The sequence below is a fragment of the Schistosoma haematobium genome, chromosome 1 (genome assembly GCF_000699445.3).
Source record: "Schistosoma haematobium chromosome 1, whole genome shotgun sequence".
Taxonomy (NCBI): Eukaryota; Metazoa; Platyhelminthes; class Trematoda; order Strigeidida; family Schistosomatidae; genus Schistosoma; species Schistosoma haematobium.
In genome coordinates, this window is record NC_067196.1 from 45890764 (window position 1) to 45913662 (window position 22899).

The 22899-nt window shown below is 40.1% G+C and overlaps 2 protein-coding genes across 5 annotated transcripts in view; one reads left to right on the forward strand and one right to left on the reverse strand.

Moving 5' to 3' along the window:
- The first annotated feature begins 3935 nt into the window (after positions 1 to 3935).
- On the forward strand, positions 3936 to 10548 carry CCDC75_1 (G patch domain-containing protein 11). Of its 2 annotated transcripts, XM_012945441.3 has the most exons (5): positions 3936 to 4094; positions 6213 to 6336; positions 6370 to 6584; positions 7433 to 7896; positions 8156 to 10548. In XM_012945441.3, the coding sequence occupies exons 2-5, from the start codon at positions 6290 to 6292 to the stop codon at positions 8291 to 8293; spliced, it is 864 nt and encodes a 287-aa protein (XP_012800895.1). In that variant the 5' UTR covers positions 3936 to 4094; positions 6213 to 6289; the 3' UTR covers positions 8294 to 10548. The 2 variants fall into 2 exon arrangements, with proteins under 2 accessions (XP_012800895.1, XP_051074229.1); XM_051208826.1 differs by having other exon boundaries at positions 3936 to 6336; positions 6370 to 7896.
- Positions 10549 to 19098: 8550 nt separating this feature from the next.
- The window catches only part of ACBD3_1 (Golgi resident protein GCP60), a 29558-nt gene continuing 25757 nt past the window's right edge, over positions 19099 to 22899 (reverse strand). Inside the window, exon 8 of one of the 3 annotated variants that reach the window (XM_051208828.1) lies at positions 19099 to 20059. In XM_051208828.1, the coding sequence (XP_051074231.1) occupies positions 19848 to 20059 (212 nt within the window). In that variant the 3' untranslated portion in view covers positions 19099 to 19847. Of the gene's footprint in view, positions 21109 to 22899 lie in introns of all 3 variants that reach the window. The other 2 variants (XM_051208827.1, XM_051208829.1) reach the window with 2 other exon arrangements.

Genomic DNA, 22899 nt, shown 5'->3' on the forward strand with positions numbered 1-22899 from the left:
TCGAGAACAACGCCGAAGCTTGCCAGATGGGGTTAACCCGTTGTTGTATAACTCCTCTAACTGCCAAGTCGGATGCGTCTACTGAAATACTAATGGTTGCTTCGGCGTCCTAGTATGCAAGCATGGCTGCTTTAGAGATAAGTTCCTTAATCGTGTAGAACGCTTTTCTCGCGATGTCGTCCGAATTGATAGATATTGCTTCTCCACGAAGTTATTCGGATAGAGCATTCATGAACCATCTATGGAAACTTACATCTCCGTTAAACGTGTGTATTTGCTTGATTGTGGTCGGTCTGGGGTAATTCAGAATTGCCGCTACTTTGCTTATCAGTGGTCGGATGCCTTGAGCAACAATGGTGTGTCCGAGGAAATCCAGGAAGTCGGTTCCAGTTTGACATTTTTAACGTTTACAATAATGCCGTTCTTTTGTAGTCGTTCGAAGACAAGGTCCAGATGCTGGAGATGAGATTCTCTGTCAGGATGTGCAATCAAGCAATCATCAACAAAAGCATGTGCAAAGGTTAGCATGTACCGTGATTTCTATGGATAGGTTTGAATATTTTCCCATAAATACAGCCCAACTGTTCCACATACTACTTCACTCGAGTGAAATGTAATAGTTAAAATCAGATTGGTTGAACGCACTTCTAAAATGAAATAGTCTTGATGTTGAATTGATTGAATTTGATGATGAAAGCTGTTATCAGTTTGCGACGTATATTCACCATTTAGAAAAATCATCTTTCTGTTAAGCCGTCCACCGATTATAATACATCTGTAGCAACCTGTCTTTCTATTGTGCATCTAACATCGGAACGGGTAGGTGCGTCACATGCTACAGCGGCCAATGTAGTAGCTATGTATTTATTGAACTTAACACTAAGCAGAACCAAGTCGGACATTCCTTTTATTTCAGAAAGGGTGTCTGTGGATATGTGGTGTTTGAATGGACTAATGATACCTTTGTACTGGTTGAATGTTTGATTTCGAATTCTAAATACAATACATTCGTTGGTGCCTGTGTCTTCTTAATTCAATTGCGTTAATCCTGGAATTCCTAATTTATACTATAATTAGAATACTATATTGGCGTCGCGATGGAGCCTGCAATGGAAAAGTTAGATATTCATTCAACTCCTGAAGCTTTTGAGGATTATTTGGAAAGGTTCGAAATCTGGAGCATGACCAAGAAAGATGTTAAAGGTGATAAAATTGTGGCACATTTTCTGACATTCATTGGGAGAGAAGCGTACAGCTTATTAAAAACTTTGGCATATCCAGAAAAACCTACCTCACTCCCTTATGCAACTCTTAAAGAGCTATTGTTAAGTCATGTAAAATGCACCAGTTTGGAATGCAGTGAAAGGGCGAAGTTTCATAAGATGGTTCGTCAAAATGACCAAAAGGCTCGGGAATTCATCCTTGAATTACAGAAACAAGCTGCCAAGTGTAATTTCGGTGATCAACTTCATGTGCAACTGAGAGATCGATTAATTGCAGGAATTAACATACCGAGTTTGGAAAGAGAGCTGTTAAAAATGCCAAACTGTTCCTTTCAAGATGCTAGAACTGCGTGTATTAACTACGAAGCAGTCAATGAACTTGATATCCAGTCGATGAAGATTTCTGATACTTTGCTTAGTCGTCATGATGAACTACAATCTCACGGTCAATCAAACTTGCGTTCATTTAACAGTGATTCCTATTCTCGTGTAAATATGAAAGGTGTTTCAACGAGGAATTACAAAGCAAATCACAAAGGTGAGATGAAGTTTGGTAAATGTTTATCATGTGGAAAGTTTCATGCTCGCAATCCATGTGTATTTCGTAATGATAAATGTTTTAAATGTGGTAAGGTAGGACACATTCAGTCAGTATGCAAAGCTATTGTCCATTTTGCTTCAAGCTGCACTAAATCTTGTAATTTAAATTTAAATAATTCGGATGTTTCTAATGATCATTTATCTTTATCAACGATTTCAAAAGACAGTGCAGAGTCATATGACAGTTCAGAGTTAGATGAAATCCAGAATTCTTGTGAGACAACAGTTCCTAATCAACCGATTTATCAGAATTCTCATGCTATTGTACCAGGTATGACTTTTCCTAATGATTCACATATTTCTAATGAAATTACTTGCAATTCTGAGGAAAATATGTTAAATGAACCTAATCATGATCGAAAACCTGATGTGGTTTGGATAGATGCTGATTTTTCTAACGATCCTACGCTCTGCAATGACAGTCCTAATGAATTTCATGAGAATATTTCAGAAGAATCAAATCCTGATGTCATATCATATGTTACCTATCCTCATAATGCATTTGATCCTTGTGAAAAGCCTGCTCAATGCAAAGCACGAGTACTAAATGACCTCGAGTTTGATTACATTCTGGATTATTTCATATCAACAGCTGTTTACCCTTATCACAAAAACAGTTCTAATGTTTACTCTAAACAATGTGAGAAATATGTTTTACATGAAGCCACATTATTCATAACTTGGGGATATAAAGATCCAACATTATTTCGTGGGGGAGGATAGGGTTGAAAAATCTATGGTTCAAATTCTAGATATTAATGATTTCAGTACAAAACCGATATGCTAATTGCATACAATTCTAGATACTACAAAGTTTTTATCTTATACAATGTCGGACAGACTCAGGATGAACTTAACAAGAAGACGTACAACCGATTACAAACACTTATACTTCTATTTAAGCTGTGGCGGATGTGGTGTTTGAATGGACTAATGATACCTTTGTACTGGTTGAATGTTTGATTTCGAATTCTAAATACAATACATTCATTGGTGCCTGTGTCTTCTTAATTCAATTGCGTTAATCCTGGAATTCCTAATTCATACTATAATTAGAATACTATAGGATATTTTGTTGAATTCTACCGGTGTAGTATTACTCCATAAATACCTATCGTGAACAGGTCACTAAATATTGGGGCGACGATGCTACCAAATACAGGCCATAAAAAATGACTCGAAATGCTTTAAATAGAAAGTTCATCCACACTAATATACAAATCGAAGGCATAAAGATTACAAGTACATTACCAAAGTTTAACATATCTTAGCAGATTGGTTTTAGATCCAAGATAGTAGAAAACACCACGGCTTATGAAATTCAGTTGGACACTAGTGTACATCTACAGAACACTTATGATGGTACTCGGTAAGTCCGGAACAGAAATTCGGAAATCATTCAGAACCCAATCAGCATATCTGATGCTCAGACAGGTTTTTGTCATTAAATTCATAAATATCTTCTTGATCTGCTCTTTAAGTTTTACAAACTTCCAAGGGCACAAATTAACGTCATGTTATTCTGAAAGAAATGTATAAACGAATTCACTTCTTACAGGCACCATAATCATCTAGAAGGGTGAGACTATAATTTATGGACGAACCAATCAGATCTTAGACAACAGGTCTTTGACTTTGACGCAAAACTCATTCATCCCTTTTGTGACAGAGAGTCTTAGCATTGCAGCTGATGTCAGTTCGTGATGAAAAATTGAAACCTAATTCCTAAGATTAGTCATCAAATGTAAATTATAATTCTAAATCCTCACACACGTTCATAACACTCATTTGGTCCTGGTTATTAAGTGGACACACTCGAGGTCACTTTGAAGTTGCTCAAAAACTAGAGCCTCACCATTTTCTTTCCACGAAAGCTGTTCTTATTTCATTCTAAAGTTTGTTATAAGTAGAGGCATAACAACCAAGGACGCTTGACAGGTCCACAGCTGCCTTACATCTACGAGCTCTCTCGCTGACTTCAAATGAATTCATCTTACTGGACAAACTGGATAATAGATGATGATGAACATAAAAACAGAGGGCATGCCAGTCACCCGCATCTCGTAAACTATATGTGATGACATCCAAGCATGTCATAACAATTTAGATAATCAAACAACAAAGATCGGATATATGCATCTAAGAAAAATCCCTGTGTCCGCATTTTCGTACATGTCTTAATGATAGTTGGTTTGGTGTTTTATTAAACAGCACGTTATTTTGTATAGTTCAATGAAAATTTAAGTACGGGAAGCGGCATATTCAAGTGCAGTGCGTTGCATGTATTTGTCTGCGAATTTCCTTAAAATACATGACGTCAGGGGAGGATATCGGCCTTCACCTAAATAACTGTTGAAAGAAGAAAAATAGACTTTTCCTTACCTCTATGCTTTCGTCCACTTCCTCTTTATTACTCCTTGGTTGCTTGGGTCTTAATAAAATCTAGGGTTTTCACGTTTCTATGTCTGATTACAATAAGTTGAAACTCAGGGACAAAACCATTAACGTTTGGTATTGCTAGCGATATCTAGTTGTCTTGTGGTTTATATTTTTTAAAAGTAGAAATGATCTCCACGAAGCATATCAAAGTTTTCGACTTTTGTCGCTAATCCTGGAATTCTCCACTGGTTTTCGAGAACTTCGTGGGCTTGCTCTTTCGCAATCTTAATACGAACTTTAGTAGCGCCTTTTAGAGGTTTGACACAACACAGCTAACTGAGATTTAGTTACATGCTGTCTTGTGTGCCATCTGTTGTGGTCGAAACAACATTCCATGAGTCTTTCGAGAGAAGAGTTTGATATATTTCTAATGACTTATTGATGTTTCGTTATAATCTGCAAATCTTTTCTGACATTTAAATGTACTCCAGTTCGATGGTGATCCACTACTGCTAGATACGCAAGTCAGTTAAGCATAAGCTTCTATTTCGTCCACAACCATTTGAGCAGTAGTTAAACCTGAGAGAGTGGGAACAAGGTTTCACTTTGAAAAGCAGAGTCGATAAATTGATTAAAATAAAAGGCGCTGCTTCGTGTTACAGTTTGACCCCTACTCAATGGTTAAGCTTTCGGATAGGGTGACATCCCCGATGTCTATACTCTAAGTCCCGATACCTCCAATCAATGTTCGAACATTTCTATAGAGCTACAACTGTAACCAGTATGGACCAAATTTAGTAAATTATATAAGGAAATTCATACTGTAGTAGTTACTTACCCTAGGTTTATGTATTCGGAGTCAATTGTTCTTAATTTGCCTTGGCGAAACTGTGATGAATAATGTAACGCATGATCACCAAGGCATTGTATTTGATTTGTAACAATATGAGTTACGAAAATGCGGCACCAACCACGTCATTTACTTGTTTGAAGGAATGTTTTTGTAATGGAGCACTAGTATATATATACGCCATACAATAAAAACAGCACAAAAATATATAAAAACTTGGGAGTGTGAGTAAGAAAAGATAGGAGAACCAGTTCACACAAAAATATCCGGAGGGATTCTTCGAGTTTGAGTCCCCATTTATACGAAGATAGTCAAAAAACTGTATCATGGATTCCATCGGCTTCTATTATAAGTCGCGTCTAATAACATCTTAAGCCATTACGTAGTTGTCAAGGCACGATGGATGCCAGTTTTGCGCAGCTTTCATGCCACAACATCATGTCATACGTTGATCACTTTTGCGCTTTTTCAATCAGTTTGTGTCGGCAAATAATAACGATGTGGAGTGTGTCACGATCGTGAAACCACTCGAATCCTTGTAATTGTGCCTGAACACACGTCAAACCTACCCATTACTAGCGGCGTTGCCATTCAGCGTCAGCAATCGTTTTGGGACAGCAGTGATCAAACACAGAGTCGCTTAACATCCTCAACTCGGAGAGGTCAACTATATAACTTACATAAATATTGGCCACTTTCTACTGTACACCATCATTTCATCTCTTCTCTATGCTATTATTGAATGTAACAACTACGATGCATTTTTCGTTTTGATATGTTGGATTGTTGTCGAAAAACACGACAAAGTATTTTCTCAACATCCATGGTACTGCGGTTTTATAAGCGTGTTCACTAATGGCTTAAATGTGGGTATTCGATGGAGATTTGTAATAAATTTAAATTCTTTCATTCCCTGATCATTTTTGTACACCATTGATAAGGACCAATTAATATTCGAATATTGTTATAAGAACTTACTAAGCGATTAGTTCACGCAGCTCTAATAAAAACCACCTAAGTGAAGCATACGGTAAAGGCCTTGGAACTTTTTATACTGTATAAATGTCACATTTTTAATAAATTCCTTCAAGATATGATTTCCACTAATTGTGACTTTCAAGTATCTATATATAATCACTTTTTTTTCTTGTCCATGATAGAATTTTATTTTCGGCCTCAATTCTAGATGGTGATGACTTCGGTTTGTCAAATATAAATATAATTTGGAAGTGTCGAGATGGATGATGAAGTTGACTACATGTCTGATGCCATTTTGAATGAAATGTAAGGTTTTACTCTCACTTCATAAATTTTTAGAGAAGATGTAAAACCGGGATTATTTATATCACGAGATGTCCAACGACAGCGTACAGTGGAGGCGAATCGACGGAAAAACAAATGTCTTTCCAAGTCGGAAAGGGAAATCCATCACCTCAAGGAAGGTTTAAAGAAAAAGGTTGGGCCTGAAAATAAAGGTTTCAGTCTACTTTCAAAAATGGGATACGTTCCGGGTAAAGGTTTGGGAAAAAATGGTATGTAACATACAACAGTTTCACACTCCCTTGTTTTCATAACTTGAAATTACTTGGATCATCGCAGTAACACATTTTGCGCTAAGTTATAACGTGAGATATTACTGAAAATTTCTAGTCAATCAGTCGTAAGCAAGTAACAACGAGTGGTAATGTCCTGATAAAATTAACTTATGAAAGTTTTGCTAAAGATACTTTGTCTTACAGAGTATGGAATATAGGATTTTGGTAGACCAGACCACAAGCACCCATGTGCGATGAATTGGCTTTTGGCAGTAAAGTTTTTGTCAAAAAATAACAAATTCAAAAGTATCTACTTTGTTTCTGATAAATATCTTCAAAACTACGTAGTCAGCCGTAAACAAGAGCGATTCATAATCATAAAAGTGGTTCATTTTATTTTTATGGAATACTAATTACATTTCATTATACCCTCTAAATCGCTTCCTCCACTTTCATCCAAAACAATACTTTTGTCATAGGGAATTAATAAATATCGAATCTTATTTTTTATATTCTTTATGTACGTATCAGTGTAAATTAAAAGGTAATTTTAAATAAACGGGTAGAAATGTAGAAACGTGATAGCACAAATCTATATCTTTGAGTTTGAAGGATGTACAATGCTACGTGCAAATAAAACTAGTTCACGGGATTATACAAATTCATTAAGCCTTATTCGCTTACACATTTAGTTTTTTTGACCATTAAAGATTAATTTTTGAATATCTTGTTACTGTATTCAACAATGCAGGAACTAAGCTAATGGGAAAGTAAATGGTGCTTTACGTCTACAAGTAGAAACATCTTTTTCACTCTCTGTTCCTATACATTTTTGTAAATTTTAGCTACTGGGATAGCTGATCCTGTTTCTATTGAAATCCCTCAGGGTCGTGAAGGCCTCGGTTTCGCGTCTGAAAAAAACGAACGTATGATATTTAGGGAAAACCTCAAACAAAAAATACAAATAGCTTACAAAGATGAATTCCGAAGCACTATGGCCGTGAGATTTCGACAGAACCGTTTGAACCGACAACTGGATGTTGCCCGTCGGATATGTCAAGATCTGGATTTAAAAGAACTTATTGAAACTCCAGTTCACGAATCATTCTGGCCACCTATTGATCTTGTTCCAACTGAGGTCGCTGATAATGGTAAATATGGATCAGTCACTTCGAATGGTTTTAAGTCTGTTAAAGACAGAATTCCTGTAAGTAATGTATTGCCTCAGGAAGATTATGTGAACGAAGATTTTGCAGATAATGATTTAGCCAAACTGGACTCGAAACATGCGAATTGTGACTACACTTCTGTAAGTATATGTAGTTTCTTTCTCTATTTTATTTACCCATGATAACCATACTGTACATTTGTGTTGTACAACTCATTCACTGAATACTGAATCAAAGGATAACTGAAGTGCATTTTTCTTGCGTGGAAACTCAAGTTTATTGCTGTAAGAAAAAAATTTCCTTGAATAATAATGCAGAGCAGATATTAGTCACAAGTCAGAACAGTTATACTATCGCACTCTGCATCATTCAAAATTAACTATTATTTTGATTTTATAGGTCCAAAGAAATTTCATACAACTTTTGAATTATTTACGAAGTCGACATAATTATTGCTTTTGGTGTAGCCTGCAGTACCAAAATCAATCTGAACTTTTAGAACAATGCCCTGGAGAGGATGAAGACCAACACGATTAATCCATTTTACCTAAGATATTATGTACAGACAATTAATTATTGCATATATTCTATTATACTTTGAGTTGTTGATTCACAGCTTCACTTATGTTTTAACATAGGTTTGTTATGAATATTAAATGTACGTAAAACTGGTACATATGAAGAAAACTAGATTCACAAACTTATATTCGTTAAATAAGTTAGTTCATAGTTTAATTATTTTCTTTGGTGATCTGCCCACAGTATACTTTCTTTAAGTAGTTGCAGTTTTTCTCCCTCGCGACTGTCAGTGTCATTTTCCTTTATTTCTAAGAAAAATATTTTGGTACAGCACAGGTTCATAAAAATACCCTGAACAGAATGTAAATTGTTGTGAAGTGAAAAAGCAAATCGTCGTATAACAAATAAATAAATATGAAAAACAATTGTTATGTTTAAAAACTGCGATTCCATCTTTTACGCGACGTTCCACAAAAGCTACAAAGAGACCGATATTAGCTTTTATTTTACTCCACGTCTGAAGGTGTATTAATTTGCTAACTCCTATATTCTGTAAGATTCTGAATCACTGGGTCTTGATGACCAGCTACAATCCAGTCATCTATAGCTGTCATAAAATTGTCAACTCTCTACGTTTTCCACTTAGTCCAGGGCTAGCAAATAATGCGCGACGTAAAAGCATCTAGGACCGCATCCATAAAACATGCCCAATATACAAAACAAGTGAACCTAGATTGACACACTGATTACGTTATCGTTACTGAGCTTCAAACAAAAATATGCTTTTTTAGGTTTCAAAGCAGTTACGTGTTTGAGAGCCTTTCCTGAGTGTTTTCCGGGTGTTAACTATGAAGCTTTGTTTAAAACACCTGGCTCCTAACTAATAAGTCATGGATTCTAAATTTGCCACATATATAATTTGATACGTTAACCTCTGTATGGTAAATGAGTTACATGTTGAATTTCCGAAGGTGAAGTAATGTGGCAGACTTTATATGTGTAGTAAATCTCAAATGTTTTGGAATGTCAGTAGGTAGATGGACTTTCAGGATAATGTGGGAGACCGGGAGAAGCAATATAATAGTTGTGAAAATAAGGACATACAACCTGGCGATTCTCGGAATCAGTGAAACCTATGGGACCGAAGCTGGACAGCAAAAAACTAGGTGCGAGAGAGATGCTTCGTACTCCGGTCACGAAGAGGAAAGTGCTGACACAGATTTGTTCTAATGCTGTACAAGGTGTTGCTCAACCAAATGAAAGACTCAGTAGACACCCAACTTCGAGATCGACAGGCTGGATTCCGTACGGATCAGTCGTGCAGAAACCGAATCGCAACACTACTGATCATCGTTGAACAATCAATCGAATGGAATCCGTCACTTTACGTCAACTTCATTGATTATAAGAAGGCGTTTGACAGGGTGGACAGGAGAACATAATGGAAACGTTTTCGACACTATGGAGTTCATGAGAAGATTGTCAACATGATCCGGAATTCATACGACGGACTATAGTGCAAATTAGTCCATGGAAGACAGCTGACAGATACATTCCAAGTGAAGACCAGAGTCAGACAAGACTGCTTACTCCCTCCCTTTCTGTTTCTTCTGGTGGTTGGCTGGATTATGAAGACCTTGTCGTCTGAGAGGGAACACGGAATACAATCAGTCAGTTAGTCAGTAACAACGTAAAACTTCGTACGTACGTACATCAGTTCGAGTCGCCACACCACATTAGCACAGAGATGCAGTTGTCGACTCAAATTCCGTCATGGTAGAGGTAGTAATAGTATAAGCAGTAATCTGAAACATTAGAGCTTGAAGATGTTATTCACGGAGTATAATACAGTGAAATAAATTTGGAAAGAGAAGAAAGAAAGGGACATGAAGAATTCAGAAGATTAGAATTTGGGAGAACACAAAGAGTGGATGCACCTGCGCCATCGCAAACGATTTTCAGCCATGTCATACAGGGTCTCTAACCATCGGTTGGTATCATCTCGCGGTCCCCAACCAGGTAGTCTACACCTACCAACATGACTCAGTCCACTTGTCAGTGACTCATGAACTTGTGCCATGTTTTGGTCTGGCCGCCCCTAGCTGTCTTCCAACCTACTCCTATATCACTGAACATCGCACGTCAGTGAGTCAGCTACAACGTAGGACCAGGCACATATATGCATCGGTCCAGGTTGCCATACCGCATCAGCACAAAAAGATGAACACCGGATTCATAGCAGTGGTTAGGTCAAAGGTGGTAATGTATAAAAGAAAGATTGCATATAGAGATATAGTACAAGAAAAAATTGGTTCGTAGAAAGAAAGGTATGAAGCGATTTTAATCTCTTAGTTTAAGGGAAGACAGGGAGTGTATACACCGACGCGATTGTGATCGATTCTGAACCATGTCACCCAGAGTCTCCAAACATTCGTTACGATAGTCACGCGGACTCCAACCAAGTAGTCTGCATCTACCAACATGGCTAAGACGAGGAGTTGGTGACTTCAAGCTCTGATGCCACGTTTTGGTTTGGCTGCCCCTAACTTTCTTCTAGCCGTCTCCAACATTAGTCAGCATTGTGCGCCGTGGTAATTGGTGGTTGGACATGTGCAATACGTCACCCAACCATCTCAGTCGATGAAGATTCATAACCTCATCAACTGATTTACCATCATTCCCTAATACCCTGCGTCTAATCTGACTATTACTTACCCAGTGATCCCAACAGACCCAAGTAATATTTCTAAGGCATCTGTAATCAAATACCTGTAGCTTACGAATATCTTCTGCTCTTAGTGACCATGTTTTGCAGCCGTAAAGTAGAATAGAACGAACTGCCGCGCAGTATACTCGTCCTTTTATTGATAGACGGATATCTCGCCTTCGCCAAAGGTGACGTAAGTTGGCAAAAGCCAATCGAGCTTTTCGAATCCGTGCTGAGATTTCGTCCGATACCAACCCATTAGGGCTGATCAGACTTCCAAGATAAGTAAAGTTGTCAACGCGTTCGACTACTTCACTCCCTATCCTTAGTTCAGGTGTTAACGCAGACCAGTCCTGAAGCAACAACTTGCATTTAGAGTGAGAGAAGTGCATTCCAAACATTCTGGCATTGTTGCTCAGTGCTACCGAAAGACTCAGCATTTTATCAGCGTCTTCACCAAACAGGACTATGTCATCCGCGTATTCTAAGTCGATAAGTGGACCTCCTGGAAGAAGATCAACACCCGAGAATTCAGTAGACGAGAATGTTATTTCCATCAATAAGTCTATGATGAAGTTAAACAAAAATGGAGAAAGTGGACAGCCTTGACGGACACCACTTGAGGTTGCAAAAGCAGATGAAAGTTCGCCATAAGCTCTGACTCGACTAGTAGTGTTCGAGCAAAGAGCCTTCACAAGGTTTATGTACTTCTGTGGTGCACTTTTCAATGACAGACACTGCCACAGAATCTCGCGGTCTACCGAGTCAAATGCTGCTTTTAAGTCGAGAAAGACCACCATTGTCGGACGCCGATAAGTATGTCTGTGTTCTAGAATCTGACGAATGGTGAATATGTGGTCGATGCAGCCACGACCAGGTCTAAAGCCAGCTTGAGTCTCTCGTGTTTGCAGTTCACTAGTCTTAGCTAGGCGTCTGATAATTATCGAGGCTAGTATTTTAGATACTATATTAGTTAAACTAATCCCTCTATGGTTGTCACAGGATGATTTTGACCCTCTCTTATATATTGGGACGATAAGTGATTGTGACCAGTCAGATGGGATAACGTCTAACTCCCAGATCTTAGTTAAAATATTCGTCAACCTAGTCGCTAAACTTGGACCACCATCCTTAAAGACCTCTGGAGACAATCCATCTGCCCTTCCTCGTTTCAGATTAACTATAGCCTTTTGAACTTCTGCTAGAGTTGGGGAACCTACTTCAATGCTCCATTCACACTGTCTGGGAATGGAGGGTAGTTGTAGAGTAGCTGAAGGCCAGCTGAACTGTTCTCTGAAATGTTCCGCCCATCGTTCTAAACGCCTGGATTGGGAGCAGATGTGTATCGTCTTTTTCCGATATAATCTCACTTACACTTGACTTATTAATTCCAGTTTCTTTTATTAGTCTGTAGAGCTGTCTTGTGTTCCCTATAGTCGCCGCCTTTTCCATCTCTTTTGCTTTCGATGCCCACCACTGCTCACGGTCGTTTCTTAGACTTTTTCTTAACCTAGATCTGATTTGTTGTCGCTCTTCCTCATGTTCGGAACCTGATGGGACGAGTTTGCGAGAATCCATCAGTGTGATAGACTTTGAAGAAATCCACTGGTTCTTTGAAACTCTGTTGTTTAAGCCGCTAATAGATGTAACTGCTGCTTCCACAGCTGCTTGTATATCTTTCCAAGCAACATCTGGGTCAGTCTCGTCTTCAGAACTACCTAATCGTGACCTCAGTTGTTCCTGGAACCTACTTTTGGTTTCCTCGCTACTCAGTTCGGTTCTAATGGGTCTTTTTACTGTGGCTTTTTTGCGTCCAGTGAGGCGCAAGCAGATGCGTGCCCGTATTAGGGCGTGATCGGAGTCCAAGCAGGTACTCCAGAATGAGCGACAATCTTGTACCGACCCTCTCCAACGATGACTGATGGCAATATGGTCTATTTGAGTACATCGTTGGCTTGGTGCAGGCGGTCGCCACGTTAGACGATGTCTCTCCTTATGCTTAAAATTTGTGTTTGCTAAAAATAAACGATTGTCTGAGCACAGTTGCAGCAGACGATCACCATTATCTGTTCGCTGTGCCGGAATGCTAAAATATCCACCTAAATGCCTTTCTCTTTGGTTTAAGCTACCTATCTGAGCATTAAAGTCACCCCCTACGAGGACTATGTCTGAGCGTTTAGCTTTCTGAAGTTCGGACAGCTTTCTGTAAAATGCATCTTTTACATCATCTGAGCTGCAGTCAGTGGGAGCGTAGGCAGAAACGACGAAAAGGCAACGACGTGTGTCCCTATCCTTCCGAGTTCTTACGGAGCCGTTTAGCCGAACAGCACATAAACGACTGTTAACGGGGATCCACTCTAGCAGTGCTTGTTCCGCCCTCATGCTTAGTGCTATGCCTACTCCTGCCAGTCCACGAGAGCTGGCCGTCGGGTCACGAGATACACGGAGGGTGTATCTCGTTGGCTCTCCGTTTTGCCGAGGTGAGGTCAATTGGATGACCACACTGGAATCCTGTATACGTGTTTCAGAGACACAGCATACATCAATGGAAAGAGACTCTAGGGTTTTAGCCAAGGAAGCCTGCTGACCGATTTGACATAGAGTGCGTACGTTGAAAGCTCCAATGTGTAGTTTGGAGCGAGGTTTTAGTAGACCTGGGACAGTGTTTTGAGCACTAGAATCGTTGGCTATGGTGACACTTGAGGAGGAAGCCGAAGGAGGAAGTTTAGTGTTGAAAGTCGATGTAGGAGGAATAATAAGAATTGAAGAAGAAGGTTGATTATGAATACAGTGGTCTTGGGTGCTGTTAGAGGTATGAGGGCGGTTATCACTTCCCGGCTGCCCATACCGTGGAAGGGTATTTCTTGAGGAACCTGAAAAGGAAATTGGATTAGTGTTGGTCGTAACGACCTGAGGGCGTGACCGCAGTGCCTAAGGGACAACTGCTTGAGACCGGTCGCGCACGGCCTTTTCGTGGGAGGTTTTCAATATGTTAGCTCCATTCTTGAAAGGGCTTTACCGCCGGAGACAGAAATCCGTGAGGTAAGGTGAGGTGTGCATTTTTAGGGTCGACCTTTTCTAACCCCACCCCTCCTTGTGGGAAGGCAGCATCGCTGTCATGCTGGTTGTCTGAAGGAAACACCTTACTGCTGTCACACCTCTGTACAGTCAGCAGTACGACTTCGCCTTCGGACCTTGGGTTTGTTGCTTTTAGTCTTACCGCTCTTCAACCGACCTGTCTGACATGGCAGGACCTTGAGGAACGGTTGTTCCAGCCAGTATAGCTCGGTTGCTTCATCACGATAGGCAAGCCTGACCACCAGGTCAAGGTAGCAACAACGGTCGGGGAACATCGCACGTCGAGGCAGTCGGTCGTCGGGCATACGTAACACGTGTCCCAGCCATCTCAACTGACGATCAATTGATTTGCCATCCTTACCTAGTACCCGTTTCCTAACAACTGCGTTACTTACTCGATAGTCCCAGGATATACCAGCAATATTTCGAAGACACCTATGATCAAATACTAGTAACCTACGGATATCATCTACTCTTACCGGCCATGTTTCACTGCCATAAAGTAGGACGGAACGAACTGCTGCGCAGTAAATCCGTCCTTTGGTTGATAGACGGATATCTCGCCTACGCCACAAATGACGCAAGTTGGTAAAAGCTAGTCGAGCCTTCTGTATCCGTGCTGACATTTCGTCACACACCAGACGACAAGGGCTGGTGAGACTTCCAAGATAAGTGAAGTGATCGACACGCTCAATTACGTCACTCCCTATCATTAGTTCGGGTGTCAATGCAACCCAATCCTGAAGCAACATTTTGCATTTCGAGGGGGAGAATCGCATCCCGAATATGCTAGCACTGTTGCTTAGAGTGGTCAGAAGACTGCATTTTGTCAGCGTCTTCACCACATAAAACTATGTCATCAGCATATTCTAAGTCAACAAGTGAACCTCCCGGTAGAAGTTCAACCCCTGTAAATTTAGATGAGGAAAGTGTTATCTCTAAAAGTACATCGACGACAAAGTTGAACAAGAATAGAGAGAGTGGACAGCCCTGACGAACACCACTTGAGGTAATCAATTCTGATGACAGTTCGCCATAGGCTCTCACTCTACCAGTTGTGTTGGAGTAGAGAGCCTTTACAAGGTTAATGTACTTCTTTGGTATTCCTTTCAGTGACAAACACGGCCATAGAACCTTACGATCAACAGAGTCGAATGCCGCCTTAAGGTCGAAAAATACAAAGATTGTGGGGCGTCTGAATGTGTGTCTATGTTCTAGGACCTGACGTAGTGTGAATATCTGGTCTATACAACCACTTCCAGGTCGAATACCAGACTGGTTTCCTCTAGTCTGCTATTCACGAGCTTAAGTTAGGCGTTGAAGTATTATTGTGGCTAATATTTTTGACACTATATTAGTCAAACTGATTCCTCTGTGATTGTCACAAGAGGACTTTTGTCCTTCCTTATAGACTGGCACAATCAGTGATTGGGACCAGTCATATAGGACTAAGTCCAGTTCCCAAATTCTACCTAAGACCTCAGTTAATCTCGCTGCTAATACTGGACCACCATCCTTAAAAATCTCAGGAGTAAACCTGTCAGGGCCTGCCGCTCTCCGTCGCTTCAGATTTCCTATTGCTTTTTCAACTTTGTAAAGAGTCGGAGGGCCTACATTAACTTGCCATTCAGGTTGACTGGAGATCGTGAGAAACCGAAGTGTGGCTGAAGGACAGTTGAACTGATCCCTAAAGTGTTCTGCCCATTGATCCAATCTCCTGGATTGAGAATGAATAATATGTCCATCTTTCTCTGCAATTGTTTCGCTAACAGTCGGTTTCCTAATACCGGTTTCCTTAACAAGTCTGAACAATTGTCTGCTATTACCTATTGCCGCTGCCTTTTCCATCTCTCTTGCTTTCGCTACCCACCACTGTTCACGATCATTGCGTAGACTTCTTGTCAGCTTGCGCTTAAGCTGACTCCGCTCTTCATTATGTTCAGAGCCAGGTGGAATGAGTTTCCGAGCATCTATCAGTGCGATAGATGCTGCTGAGATCCAGTGTTGCTCCCTAACCTTCTGGTTTACCTTACTAGCAAATATCACTGCTGTTTCCACAGCTTTTCGGATATCATTCCATGCTGCATCGGGGTGGGCATCACATACATGGCTGCCTAACTGTTTTCCTAGTTGTTCCTGAAATATACTCTTAGCTTGACTATCATTAAGTAGGGCCCTAAGAGGTTTACTTGCAGCGTCTTTCCTACGTCCAGTAAGACGCAGACAGATACGCGCTCGTACTAGAGCATGATCTGAATCTAAGCATGTGCTCCAGAATGAGCGACAGTCTTCTATCGAGCCCCTCCATCGGTGGCTGATAGCGACGTGATCTATTTGGGTCCAACGTTGGGACGAATTAGGGGGTCTCCATGTTAAAAGATGTTTTTCCTTATGCTTAAAGTTAGTATTTGCAAGAAAGAGGCGGTTATCTGAGCATAGCTGCAACAGACGGTCGCCATTATCTGTTCTTTGAGCCACGACACCATAAGATCCACCTCGGTGTCTTTCCGTTTCGTTTAGTTTGCCTACTTGAGCATTAAAGTCACCGGCCACTATTACTACATCAGAGCGCCTAGCTTTTCCTGAAGGTCGGAAAGTTTTCTGTAAAACTCACCTTTTACATCATCTGAGCTGCAGTCAGTGGGAGAATAGGCAGAGACGACGAAGAGGCAACGACGAGTATCCCTATCTTTTCGGATCCTTACTGTTCCGTTCAGTCGGATAGCGCACAAACGACTGCCTACTGGGATCCAGTCTAAGAGAACTAGTTCTGCCCTAGAACTCAATGCTATACCTACGCCGGCGAGGCCACGGGAAGCAGAATCTGGGCTTCCAGATACACGAAGTGTGAATCGAGTCGGTTCTTTATTTTGGTATGGTGAGGTCAAGTGAATGACGCTACTCGGATCCTGTATGCGCGTTTCGGAGACGCAGCACACATCGATGGCGCGGGATTGTAAAGTCCTAGCCAAGGAAGCCTACTGTCCTATTTGGCACAGTGTTCGGACGTTAAAAGCTCCTACGTGTAATTAAGAGCGTGGTTTCAGGAGATCAGGAATAGCGTTCCGCGTACTCGAATCGTTTTCCCTAGCGGTGCGAGATGATAAAGAGACGTGAGAAGGGTTAGTCATGGAGATAAGAGAGGTATTAGGAGGTGTAGGAAGGATTTGAATGTGACCGACTTGGTCTCGTGCGCTGTTACGGGTATGAGGGCTGATATCACTTCCCGGCTGCCCATACCGTGGAAGGGTATTTCTTGAGGAACCTGAAAAGGAAATTGGATTAGTGTTGGTCGTAACGACCTGAGGGCGTGACCGCAGTGCCTAAGGGACAACTGCTTGAGACCGGTCGCGCACGGCCTTTTCGTGGGAGGTTTTCAATATGTTAGCTCCATTCTTGAAAGGGCTTTACCGCCGGAGACAGAAATCCGTGAGGTAAGGTGAGGTGTGCATTTTTAGGGTCGACCTTTTCTAACCCCACCCCTCCTTGTGGGAAGGCAGCATCGCTGTCATGCTGGTTGTCCGAGGGAAACACCTTACGGTTGTCACACCCCTCTACAGTCAGCAGTACGACTTCGCCCTCAGACCATGAGTTGCTGCTTTTAGTCTTACCATTCTCCAATCGACCTGCCTGGCATGGTAGAACCTACAGGAAGATATATTCCAGCCAATATAGCTCGTTTGCGTCATCACGATAGGCAAGCCCGACCACCGCGTCAAGGTAGCAGCTACGGTCGAGCACAAAAGATTTGTAATTATTAATGCTCACACGTAATCAGCGACCCGATTGTAATATGGATACGTATCTATTCCTTAGCCAGATGCATTAATCGTACCAGTAGAAAATAACTAATTATTCATATATGGTTAAGTTTATCGCTTTTGTTTTGTAAGTATATGACTACCGGTTAGAACATCAGTCAACTACAACGTAGGACCAGGCACATATATGCATCGGTCCAGGTTGCCATACCGCATCAGCACAAAAAGATGAACACCGGATTCATAGCAGTGGTTAGGTCAAAGGTGGTAATGTATAAAAGAAAGATTGCATATAGAGATATAGTACAAGAAAAAATTGGTTCGTAGAAAGAAAGGTATGAAGCGATTTTAATCTCTTAGTTTAAGGGAAGACAGGGAGTGTATACACCGACGCGATTGTGATCGATTCTGAACCATGTCACCCAGAGTCTCCAAACATTCGTTACGATAGTCACGCGGACTCCAACCAAGTAGTCTGCATCTACCAACATGGCTAAGACGAGGAGTTGGTGACTTCAAGCTCTGATGCCACGTTTTGGTTTGGCTGCCCCTAACTTTCTTCTAGCCGTCTCCAACATTAGTCAGCATTGTGCGCCGTGGTAATTGGTGGTTGGACATGTGCAATACGTCACCCAACCATCTCAGTCGATGAAGATTCATAACCTCATCAACTGATTTACCATCATTCCCTAATACCCTGCGTCTAATCTGACTATTACTTACCCAGTGATCCCAACAGACCCAAGTAATATTTCTAAGGCATCTGTAATCAAATACCTGTAGCTTACGAATATCTTCTGCTCTTAGTGACCATGTTTTGCAGCCGTAAAGTAGAATAGAACGAACTGCCGCGCAGTATACTCGTCCTTTTATTGATAGACGGATATCTCGCCTTCGCCAAAGGTGACGTAAGTTGGCAAAAGCCAATCGAGCTTTTCGAATCCGTGCTGAGATTTCGTCCGATACCAACCCATTAGGGCTGATCAGACTTCCAAGATAAGTAAAGTTGTCAACGCGTTCGACTACTTCACTCCCTATCCTTAGTTCAGGTGTTAACGCAGACCAGTCCTGAAGCAACAACTTGCATTTCGAGGGAGAGAAGCGCATTCCAAACATCCTGGCATTGTTGCTCAGTGCTACCAGAAGACTCAGCATTTTGTCAGCGTCTTCACCAAACAGGACTATGTCATCTGCGTATTCTAAGTCGATAAGTGGACCTCCTGGTAGGAGATCAATACCCGATAATTCAGTAGACGAGAATGTTATTTCCATTAATAAGTCTATGATGAAATTAGTAGATCTATGATGAAATTCGGTTAGAACATAAATTATGTGGTCACAAACTGAACTTTTAATCTGATCGTTTATCACTAATATGATTAAAACGTTAATTGGTGAGTCGAATTCCACCGAGGTTATAAAGCATTAACGCAATAATCAACATAAATTCTGGTACCGGTTAATTTAATTATCCAAATTTTTAATGCTATACTACTTATCAAGTAAAAGTGATATATAAACAATACACAGACTTTAAAATTACAACAAACTCTGAGTACAGTTGCTTATCACTTTGTCAATCATGGACTCAACACAATATTTCAAATACAGACATTTACTTTTCATGAAGTGTTGCGCAGAAAAGAAATCACTATTAGAAAATACTATAATTGAAATAAATGTTGAAAAAATGAAGCAAATTAATTCATTCCAACACAAAATACTTTAGGGTTGAAAAACAGAACAAACCAAAATATGAAGGATACTTTAAAGAGAAGAGAATCAATTATGCAGGATTTTGATGCATGATTATGAAATGCGATAAATGCTATATATATATATATATATATATATATATATATATATATATATATATTTGCTGAGATCAGAAGCAATTTGCAACATGTCAAAATAAAACAATGGGAAGGAGAACCAAATTGGTTCACAGTAAATTTGAATCGGAAGTAACGTAGAGAATGTGAACAACATAATTTCAATGTTTCGAACGGTGGCTGTGTGAAGCTACTCAGTGAGTATAGAAAATACGGTAATACAGCCACTTAGAACGCCAGAGAGAAAATGAATTGTCGAATTTGAATACATACACACCAACACCTGGATACTGATGGCTACCACAATAAACTTCTGTATGACAATCCCTTCTATAGATTGGTATAAGTTCGTCAGTAGGTAAACGCTGTTGTAATGACTTTTTGCCTAATTCCAAATCATGAGATTCTGAATACAAGTAAAAAGTAAATTATTACAGGCAGTGAAAAATGTGTAAGAATGTTTTTTCTCATTTACGTTTAACATATACCTTGCACACTTATTCTGGACTTCATCGACTTAAGTCAGGTCCCAGAGTAGTATCATCTTTTAGATTATACATCAGACTTACTGAGATTTGTAGACTACACTAATTACAGAAATTAAGAATTACACTACGAACTATATTTTCCGAACAAATAGTGGTAGTACATCGATTTCAACTCTGCACATTCATTCAGTGCAAAACATTTTCTGGCCCCGCATCTGTTCAGAAGAGAATACTAAGACGGAACTATTCACCTATGAATAACAATTTTAATTGGAGTACTTTGACTGGCACTGCTGTTTTACCTAACCTCCAATGTGTTCTGTACTTTAGAGTCTCATTGTCAAATTTCGACACAAACCAAGGAACACAAAAACACCTAATAATCCTGTAGAGCTGGAAAGTTTACAAATTAAATCGGAAATAGTAGCACATGTTATGTTCAGTAACCAAGTCGATATTAAAAATATCAAAATAATTCAACGGTTTTTCCAACTATAAAGAAAAGCGATTAGCTAAAGCGTTTCATGTAAAGCTAAAAAAGCCGAACTATATATCCAACTTGGACTGTTTATCCAAACAACCACATTTACCTCTATTCGTTCCTCATACATACGCTCAAATTCTAACTACGCTTCTTCATACAACAAATCATACGTTTCTCATACCCATCATCAAACACACAATGATGTCTCATACAGAATCACATTGACCAGAAAGTTCACATGACACTGAAATAATCAAACCTAATCTAATTTTGATTAGACTAAATACTCTGCCTTGTTCCTTTATAATATATAAACTTATGTTAAATCGATTATTCATCTACGTACTCTGAAGAAGTGGCCTACATTAATTCACGAAAGGTCAGAAATCCAAATTTCTACGTCACAAATATATCATTATGATTAACCTCCTATCCAATCCTCGATTTATTTGAAATGAACAAGTCAAACCTTTGTATGGATACCTATAATATTAGTAGAGGTTATTAGTGAAATGATTAGTAACTTACATGGAAGCTCTGCAGTATTAAATCTAACTATTTCAAAACCTATCAAAAAAACTATCGAATTTTTTGTTCAGCTATCACTTCATATTCTAAGTGGTCAAAACTACGCTTTAAAATAGTGGCTTCGTCTGATTACTGGTCGCTCAAAAACGACGAACGAGATATGCATCCGAAAAAAGTATGTTCACGCACTTGTCATAATTCACATATTACTACTGAAATATTAGTGACATGGCATGTAGTACCAATGATTTTTAGATACAGAAGAGGAACGGCGTCGAATTACTCGCGTGGAGGAGCATAGGCCACCCACAAGCATTCTCTATTTAACTCCATCCTGAGCAAACATTATCAGTTGCTATTCATCTTTTCGATGTCTGTCTACAATTCCGGAATTAGAGTGTTCTTTGGTCTTCCTCTTTTCCGTTTCCCTCCAGTATTCCGAGTTAGGGCTTGCCTCGTGATGCAGTTTGACAATTCGCGTAATGTATGTCCTATCCACTTAAAACTTCTCCTGATTTCCTCTTCATCAGGAACTTGGTTTGTCCTCTCCCACAGTAGGCTGCTGCTGCTGGTATCCGGCCAACGGACATTGAGTCTCTTGCGTAGACAACTGTTTGTAAACACTTACACCTTCTTGGTAACAATTGTGGGAGTTCTCGAAGTTTCAGCTCTGTACATTAGAACTTTCTTGATGTTCGTATTGAAGATTTTGATATTGGTTGACAGTTGTTTTGGGTTCCATATGTTCTTCCACTGTAGGAATACTGTCCTTACTTTGCCAATCCTTGCCTTTACATCTGCATCAGATACTCCACGTTTATCGATGGTGCTTCCGGTGTACGTGAAAGATGCCACATCTTCCAATCAAGTGTGATTGGGTTGGTGTTCTCTGTGTTGTATTTGAGAATCTTGCTTTTTCCTTTGTGTACACTGATGCAGAAACTGCTGCCACACTACTTGTCTTCATCTGCGTTTGTTATTGTGTATGGAATAGAAGGGCCAGATTATCTGCGAAATCCAAATCTTCTAATTGATTCCGATCTGTCCATTGTATTCCGTGTTCCCTCTCAGACGACAAGGTCTTCATAATCCAGCCAACCACCAGAAGAAACAGAAAGGGAGGGAGTAAGCAGTCTTGTCTGACTCTGGTCTTCACTTGGAATGTATCTGTCAGCTGTCTTCCATGGACTAATTTGCACTATAGTCCGTCGTATGAATTCCGGATCATGTTGACAATCTTCTCATGAACTCCATAGTGTCGAAAACGTTTCCATTATGTTCTCCTGTCCACCCTGTCAAACGCCTTCTTATAATCAATGAAGTTGACGTAAAGTGACGGATTCCATTCGATTGATTGTTCAACGATGATCAGTAGTGTTGCGATTCGGTTTCTGCACGACTGATCCGTACGGAATCCAGCCTGTCGATCTCGAAGTTGGGTGTCTACTGAGTCTTTCATTTGGTTCAGCAACACCCTGTTAGAAACCTTTCCTGGTACTAACAGTAGTGTGATGTCTCTGTAGTTCTCACCGTTGCACCGATTCATGCATTGCGTTTAATCTTTCGCAGTAGATGCATATAACATTTCGTGTATGAAGGCGACTATACTGATGACAATTTATTTCGTTAATGCAGATAAGTTAACTACAAGATTATTGGGTGCGATATTTTTGATTCATATCTGGGTTTATGATACTTTCAATTTGTGCACTGCTATTCTCACACATTCCAATAACCTAGTTATTA